Source organism: Brassica rapa, chromosome A10 (genome assembly GCF_000309985.2).
Source record: "Brassica rapa cultivar Chiifu-401-42 chromosome A10, CAAS_Brap_v3.01, whole genome shotgun sequence".
NCBI lineage: Eukaryota > Viridiplantae > Streptophyta > Magnoliopsida > Brassicales > Brassicaceae > Brassica > Brassica rapa.
The window spans coordinates 8,410,333-8,419,233 of record NC_024804.2 but is presented as its reverse complement, the minus strand read 5'-3'; the positions used below and the strand labels follow the sequence as shown (position 1 = coordinate 8,419,233).

General features: G+C 36.7%; 1 protein-coding gene across 1 annotated transcript; it reads right to left on the bottom strand.

The window, feature by feature from the left end:
• Nucleotides 1-4,472: 4,472 nt before the first annotated feature.
• On the bottom strand, nt 4,473-7,662 carry LOC103832973 (BRASSINOSTEROID INSENSITIVE 1-associated receptor kinase 1). Its single transcript, XM_009109085.3, has 4 exons — nt 6,954-7,662; nt 6,184-6,444; nt 5,234-6,094; nt 4,473-5,161 (listed from the first exon to the last, which is right to left on the bottom strand). Exons 1-4 carry the CDS (start codon nt 7,381-7,383, stop codon nt 4,680-4,682), a joined length of 2,034 nt encoding a protein of 677 aa, XP_009107333.1. The 5' UTR covers nt 7,384-7,662; the 3' UTR covers nt 4,473-4,679.
• Nucleotides 7,663-8,901: the final 1,239 nt, after the last annotated feature.

The following is an 8,901-nucleotide window of genomic DNA, read 5'->3' as shown; positions in this document are numbered from 1 at the left end:
ACAAACACATTTAATGACATAAACTTATATAGGAACATGGTTAACATACCAACATTAATTTCTATACGTGACTGGTTTACAAACTAACATTAAAGCAAAGTAACATCATATACCATTTCAATTTCTGAAAATAACTCTTGAAACCAAAGAAGATATCTGGAATTCCACAATGACAAACTTATATACAAACACGTTTAATGATAAATCCAGATACATGTTGCTTGCCCACCCTACCTATAATAACATCATATACCATTTTTATTGTTGAAAATAACTCTTGAAACCAAAGAAGTTCACTTAACGTGTCAGCATTTCAAAAAGATGACCAAGATACCAAATTGTGTTTTCAGTGTCTTCCTAAACACCAAAGGACCTCCTAAATGGATAGCCAACTTGTAAGCAACCTAAAAGTTATAGGATAAGAAGCCTAATCCACATCATATCAAGCAAAAAGGGTTAATTTTTTATTTGAACAGGAAAGAAATCTTTGTCCAACCTCTCTTTATATAGCTGAAACTTGTCAATTTCTTTCCTTTTTTCTAAGCCACATGACCTTCCTCGGCCGCCTCTCTTCTCAACCGAGATGATTTCATTTACATGATAGGTCTCGTCGAGGGACACAATCTATCTCTAACAATAACCCCCCCCCCCTTCAGTTCATTGCAAGAGAGGAAATTGATGTCGATAAATTAGATATAATGGGCCAATAATGTAAACAAACTAGGCGTTATGCGTCTTTCAAATTATGTTTTTGTTCCTAGTTGACATCTCGGTGATCACGGGATGCGATCTTGGTTTTCCAAGTTTAATTTGGTTCAAAACTGAACCAGAAGCGGTTTAATTTCAAACTGCTTTTCCAGGTTTTTGAGAAGTAGAATTGTTGCCTCCCCGAAATGCGGGACGTAGCCTCTCTTGTGGGTCCACTAAACAAAATGATGTTCTTTCGAGTTTCGCATCGGGTTTTCTGTAAATATGATTCTCATTTTCTCATTTCCCCCACTTCTTCTATCATATCAAGATAGATTTTCACTCTCTATCTCTCCAATCTCCGCATTTTTGATATAATTTTTCCAATTTTCTACCACTTTATTTGTGATTTCTCCGAACTGCTTTGCCTTCTTCGTCTGTTCGTCGAGAAGATTTCTTAAATCCATAAATGTTGGACTAAAGGTAAGGGGGCATTGTTGATGGATCAGACTCGGATGAGTGTAGATCTTTTTCCAATTCGAATCAAAGATACAAATTGGTGCTGGGAGGCATAACAACCGTAGATCATGCCCAACTTCATTTGGTCCATATTTTTGTGAACTTGCGGCGAGATGAGGAAACCATGAAATCTCTTATCAAGAAGAGGTTGACAATTTGAAGAAGCTAACATGGATCCTGATATGTCCGAATTAGATACACAAAGGGTCGTCCTTACATCTTTGGATCTTCATCTGAAGTAGAAAGCCGATCATAAAGGTTCGTATGCCAGGAAGAAATCCTCAAAGCTGATATACGGCCATCAGTCGTAGTAGTCTAGAACTAGGTTGTACATCTTTTGAAATGTTCTACAGTACAAGGTGTGAAGATACTCACTAAACACCTAGGTGTTAGGGTAGATTTTACTTTCTTGATTCAAAAATTGGATCAACAACCGTGGATGATACCTCTTGTAGGAATATGCATGCATTTATGAATCGTGGTTCCAGAAAGACAGCATGTTGTGGTTCCCCATTCCACATATCATCACATCTTACTGTGATAGACAACAAATTGACAGGAACACCAAAATTCAAGTTAATTTTTGGGTTCCGTAGTATTTTAATGACTCCATGTGTATCATGTGTGGTAGTTGACTAGAACATCAAAATTCCTTACTCGGTAGAATGTGGAAACGAAAAAGAGATCCAACCAGCAATGGAAAAGTCAATAACAATATCATTTCCTATGTTGACAGCCTCGGGAAACCATCTCAAAACGGGGCTCAAAACCTGATGCAAATTATCAATTCCATGTTGATACCCCTCTAGATCTCGTACCAGCCACTGAGCCACTGAAATCTAAGACAAAAAAAATGAAAGTCCTCGAAGAAAGTTATGGCCGCAAAGGCCAAAGACGATGATTTTGCCACAACAGCTAAGGAATTATTGAGTTGTATGTAGAGTCGTCCAATCTTCACCCATCAAACACAAAGGTACAAGTGGCCAAAAAGACCTTAGTTGGCGACTTCTCATCCTCTCAAGACAATGATCTTATTGTGGAACGGATCTTTCCAGAAGCGGCAAAGCACACATTCAGGGGCAGAGGCACATGAGAGCTAGGGGGTCAGCTGACCCCTATAGATTTTAATTATCTACACTAGTTTATGAGAATTTGTAGTACTGACCCCACTCAAAATATTTTATTGACCCCAACAAAATTCAAGCCTGCTTTTTTTTTAACACTGAATTTTCATTAGGTTAACAAGGTACAAAGGTGGAATACATTGGAGAGATTCACGACAATAAAAACAGAGCTGGCGAGCCATTACAAGACCCCCGAAAAATTAAGCTAGGCGAAGAAAAGAACTTTCCTAGAAACATGCAAGTCTCCGGAAGCCATAATCATAAATACACACTTAGAATATAATCAAAACAGATCTGATCCAATACATAAAACACTGAATAAACAAAAAAAACATTGGGAAGAGAAGGATTTTAAGGAAAACAACACCAAGGTCGAAACTTTATTGATGGAAATCAAATACCTCACTCATTATATTGCTCCGAAACGGTAAAGGAGCCACGAGCATAACCATATGATACAACCAAGGAAGAAGCAGTGAAGAACTGGTTTACCTGACGACTTCCAGCGACCTGTTGCTAATGAGCCGAAGCTCCAAATCCAAAGATTAGAGGATGAGCGATCCTGCTGATCCCAACAGCTTCATCACCAGAGTCTACTATCAAACCATGAAAACCGAAGAAGAAACAACTCCGAACAAGAGGCAAGGACCGAAAGCCAACGATCTGATCCAAGGTCTTAAAACCATAGAAACACTACACATCGATGATCAAAGAACGTGGAAAGGATATGCACTCAGTCAGAGAGTAAAGAATCAACTTCGAGATTTTCGATCTAGATCTAGATCCACAAGAGAAAGATACTTAGGTGATCACAAAAGGCTATATAAGCAAGCAGAGAAACTAAGAGAACTTTTAAAATAAATCCCGACTGACGTTGTGGCTGTGGGAGCCCACAAACGTCGGCCGGAAAACAGAATTGATCGGAGAAGAAAATAGAGTAGATAGGCTTTTGTTTTTAGAGAGAGATGGTTTATTTACATATTTTCCAAGCCTACATTAGTTCAGTTAAAAATAATTACTTGAATATTTCAAAAGTAATCTAAATCCACATGTACATCATTTTCTTTCTCAAATCCATATGAGTAAACCATACCACTTAAAATGGGGTTATTGCAAAAATTAAAACTCATGTATATCTTATTAAAAAAGTTAAAGGATAATTACTAAAACTATTTCTTCCGTAATCTTTATTTCTCCTATAACAAAAGCTACAACCGTGTATTTTATAAATTTTAATTGTCTAGTTTAGGATATATAATTTTAAGAAATAGCTTTGAAATATATTAAAGCACTTTCTATTGATCATATTTTTGATTTATTAAGTAAAAACATTTAAATTATAAAAATAAGCATTTTAAATAAAAATCGGGTGAGACAATAACTTACATAGAAATTGCTATGTAAATTTAATTTAAATAAAATTATGAATAATAAATTACAATAGTAATAGTTTAGTTATATATTGTTAAAATTAATTAGTTTCATTACTATAAAATATTTTCTAAGGTTTCCAAACATAAATAATGATAAAATGTTTATTTAATATAATATTTATTTAATAAATAAATAAATATATGATATATTGACACCGTATTTTATATAAATATATAATATAATATTATTGACACCCTTAGAAAAAAATCTGCTTCCGCCGCTGCACACACTTGCTGATGGAGTGGTCTAGTTACTACCGAAATAAGTCAGAACCGAGCTGCGTGACACGGTGGAGTCTGGTATGCCTCAGAGGATACTCCTCTGGTAAACAATTTGGATGCTCCTGCTGAGTTCTTTCAACAAATAAAAAGCGGCATGAGGCTTTTTTTTTTTCCTCAAGTGCATTACTTGACTTTTCCAGTCAAGTATCATGAAATCGCCTGAGCTTGGCATTGTTGTAAGTAACTGGATCTTTATTCATTTAGCTCCTCTCTTTTTTTATTGTGAATTGACTGTCAACATTTTTTTATTATTCTTCCTATTATGCTGCTCACATCAACCTGATGGTGTTTGACTACGATAACGCTCTGAAGAAGAAGGAAGTTGACGTTCATAGGGCCTTGGGGGCAGCCAAGGTGAAATCAGACATGCTTGTTAAGTTTTAAGTTTAAAACCAATTTAGGACTCACATAAAACCGACCTTGGCTATTGTGGCAAACAGAACCAAATTCAAAATATGATTCTAATAAAACAATTATCTAAAACAACAACACACTGAACAGTTTCAAACATCATCAACAAGAAGGGAAAAAAGCAGAAGAGCATCTTTTCTTAACTCTAATAAACACAAGAAAAGGCGACTAACACCAAACCCTTCCTTGATTCCTAAAGGTACATCACAACTCATATGGTTCCTCAGAGACAGCTGCTACAGTTCCCAAGCTCATGAACAACAGCTTCCACGGAGGGTCTCTCAATGGGAGATTCATGAGTACACAGCCACGCGATTCTCGCAAGCTTGGTGGCTTCGTATTCAAAGAACTTCCCCTGGAGATTTGGGTCAATGTAATCATGAAACCTACACGCTTCAGTTCCAAGCTTCACCAGACTCCTAACCTCCTGTTTCCCAGAGAGTATCTGAAACACAAGAACCCCAAACGCATAGACATCGGACTTCTCGGTGAATCGTCCTGTCGTGGTGTATTCTGGAGCTAGATATCCCATTGCCGCACTGTCTTTGACTGCAGAGAAGACAATGTCGTTTGTGAGAAGTGTGTGTAGACCGGAGTTTGCGAGCAAGGGACTGTATCGCTGGTCGATCAAGACTTTCTCAGCTGAGATGTTTTGGTGAACTAAAGCCGGTTTGTTTCCTTTGTATGAATGCAGGTAAGCAATTCCTAAAAATCAAAAGCATACATAAGATTAAACACAAGAGAGAGGAAAAAAAAAAGAAAAAGAAAAAAGCATACCCTTAGCGATGCCTTTGGCGATGGATACTCTAGTAGACCAATCAAGAACATGAGTATCTCCATCTTTGAGATCAAGATAGCTCAGTAGATTTCCGTTGGGAGCATAATCATAGATGAGGAAGCATTCTCCACGTCCTCTTGAACAGCAGAAGCCTCTAAGCCTCGCCAGATTTTCATGTTTGAGAGACGCCAGCATGTTGAGTCCTTTCAAGAACTCCGGCTCTTCGGATCTGCAGCTTGTTTTACTAAACCGTTTGATGGCGACAGCAGAGCCATCCCTCAAGATTCCTTTGTAAGTCGCCGAGAAGTTACTTCTTCCGAGCAGATTCACTTCCGAGAAATACTGAGTAGCTGTCTCAACCTCTTCCAGGTTGAATCTAAAGCTCTGGATAACCTCCTGATCAAAGATGCTGAGATTCCTATTGTCTGAAAGCGGATCCCAACCGCTGGAATATTCAAGACTGGCCAATGGAGAACTACCCTTGTTCTTCCTTCCTTTGGCGTTGAGTCCGGCTTCAGACATCTCATAAGCAGTTGAAAGCTTCTGTTTGCGTCTGCGGTAGTGTGTGAACAAGAGGATGCTTACGGCGGACAAGGCGATGGTCGAGACAACCAGACCGATCAAGATTGAACCTTGGTGAGAATTTGGAGAAGGAGCACCACTACATTCAGTTCCATTGCAAGGTAACTGAAGATCAGCTGACTCCGGTATAGCCCTCGATGGAAAACCGTTCACGGTTGCACTATACGGCTTTGGTTCCTCGGGAGCTGTGCCATTGCAAGGTTTCAAAGGCGAGAACTCAGCTCCACATAGCCCCAAGTTGTTCTCAAAAGCAAAACCTTCATTCAGTCTCTTCAGTACTGTCAAACATAAAATCCAAATGAGTAAATGCTACACAAATGCATAATGTTTGTTTCTAATAAAGTGATGGAAACAGTAATAATATTACCAGGAGGTACATTGCCAGAGAGAGAGTTGTTGCGGATATCGAGGACTCTAAGCAGAGGAGGGACAGCTAGTTTACCAGGCACGGAACCAAAGAGGTGATTGTAGCTCAAATCTAGCCGCTCTAACGCGTTTAAATCCCCTAAACTGGCGGGTATAGCACCGCTGAGTTTGTTGGACTGAAGAGCAAGAACACTGAGCTTCTTCAGTGAACCAATCTCCCTTGGAATGCTTCCTGTCAAATTGTTGTAACACAGCTGCAAAACTACACCACAAAACCAGAAACAAGCTTTAAAGTTCAGTTTTTGTCTTAACTTCATATACACACACAAATACACAGGAGGTTGAGAAGCGAGTTCTAGATTAGGAAACGTGGCCCTAGTACTAATTCAAACTCCAAAGTTAAAGTCTTTTGAAGTAATTCAATCAATAAATCTAAATGAACAAGATTATTCTAGAGAAAGTACAATCAATTCAAGTCCGTTTTAATTAGGAGGCAGAAAGCAATCAATGGTTCAAATTCAAAGTTTGTCTCTTATATTTTGAAGTAGCATAAAGTTCTTGACTTTTCTTCCTTGTAGTAAAGTTACAAAAAGGAAAAAAAAAATTAAATCCCAAACAAAGGACATGAAAAGGACGTTTGAAGACACATCATTAACGCAATAAATTCAATAAAACAAAAAGTCTTGTAACATTTTCAGATTTCAAAATCTTCATTGAATAATCTTGGGACAAGATCTATCTTGAATGATGAATTGATTTAAATAAACTAACCTTGCAAGCTTTCCATCTTCCCAATGTGAGAAGGAATCTCTCCGGAGAGATTGTTAACATTGAGGTAAAGATCCGTAAGCTCCGACAAGTTACCGAGTTCTCTAGGGATGTCTCCGACAAGAGCATTGTAATGCAAGAACAGACCCGTCAAGTGTTTAAGCTCTGCAATGGCCGGAGAGAGTTTACCGGAAAGCCCTTTCCCTTGTAGAGATATGTTGGAAACTTGTCCTTTCCAATCGCAGCCAACGCCTTCGAAGTCTTTGCACAGATCTCCATTGATGCTCCATGAAACGAGGTGTTTGCCTTCTGGGTCTAGCTCCTTTTTAATGTCTAACAGTGTCTGTAACTCGTCGGTGGGTACTGATCCGACCCGGTTAAAGAAAATGAGGAGGAGAGGAAGAAGTTGCAGCAGCATTTGTGTCGGCGCCATTTTTGTTTTTTAACTAGGGTTTGTTTTTGAGCTCGAGAAGCTGCTTCAGAAGCTAAAGCTTTAGCTAAAAGAGATTGATTTCAGATTTCTTTACTTTTCTTTCTCTCTCATTCTCTATTGAAACTCGGTTTTTAAGGGAGGAGAGAGAAGATAAAAGACAGAGAGATGTCGCGTGCTTTGTCCATTCAGACAAAAAGATTAATCGAAAGGAGTGTTGTGTAGTTGTGTATTGTGTTCTGTTTCAGAGAATCTATGAGATTGTTTTAAAGGTGATCGTCCAATCTTTTTAAAGTTAATATGAACCGTTGGATCTGTTAGAATTTATTTTTGGTGATTTTAGTTATGGTAAGATGGTTCGCATGGTATCTTTTCTTCTCGCTCATTGGTATTGGTCAAGTAGCTTCTCCCTTTCACCATGCATGTTCTCTTTATTTTTAGTTTATAATATTATTCAAATTCTATTTGGCATTGTATTCTTTCCTATATTACTAACTAGAAAACAAATTATTTCAAAATCTTTCTATACATTAAGTTTACTATATATATATATATATATTAAGAATTGTTTATAAATTATTGTTGTAAAACTTAATATTAAATTATCAAAATGGTAAAAATAGTTTAGTGGTTAGACTGATCTATGATGGCTTAGTCGTTGAAAATTTTATCAAGGGATTGCGGGATCTAGATTAAAGTATTTTCACTATCATTTCAGTCTTTTTTTTTTCTTCAAACGGCTATTCTATTACTCAAGCTGCTATTATAAACCATATATGGTTTGCACTCACTCACTTCTAGCATCTTCAGTGGGTTAGTAACTTTTTTGTCTATGCGTTTCAAAGGGAAAAATGTCTATTTCATGCTGAAATTTAACCGTTGTGTCTATTTTTCCCCGAAATTTGTAATAATATGTATTTCATACTGAACTAAATAAAGATTCAAACAAACTACATGAATTTTACGTCGTGCTTTTTCATTCCCGAACTTTACAGTAGTGCATATTACATACTGAACTAAACAGAAATTCAAAAATACTACACAAACTCTCAAAATTGTACTTATATATATATATAATAACCATCAAAGTGCTAGTCATCCGTTAATTTTATCAAAAAGACGTCATTTTAGATAGATTCGGTAAAATTAAAAATTTAGAAACACTAGATGAACTCTCAAAATCGTGCTTATATATATAAACTGTCAAACGTGTTTGTCATCCGTTAAGTTATCAAAATGACGTCATTTTGGATAAATTTTATAAAATTTAAAAATAATTATTCAAAATGACGTTGTTTTGATAAATTAACGGATTGCTAACACCTTTAACGGTCAATATATTTATATATACACGATTTTAAGAATTCATATAGTATTTTTGAAATTTTGTTTAGTTCAGTATGAAATAGCACTACTATAAAGATTGGAATAAAAAGGCACGACATATAAAGTTTATGTAGTATTTTGAATTTTTGTTTAGTACAATATGAAATACGCGCTACTATAAAGTTCGGAAATGAA

Bases quoted from the DNA above. Each gene is read 5' to 3' on its own strand.
- LOC103832973 (XM_009109085.3), bottom strand. From the start codon at position 7,383: ATGGCGCCGACACAAATGCTGCTGCAACTTCTTCCTCTCCTCCTCATT. The intron at 6,445-6,953 runs GTTAGTTTATTT...TTTGTGGTGTAG, and splicing joins GAAGATGGAAAGCTTGCAAG to TTTTGCAGCTGTGTTACAAC. The intron at 6,095-6,183 runs GTAATATTATTA...TATGTTTGACAG, and splicing joins CTCTGGCAATGTACCTCCTG to TACTGAAGAGACTGAATGAA.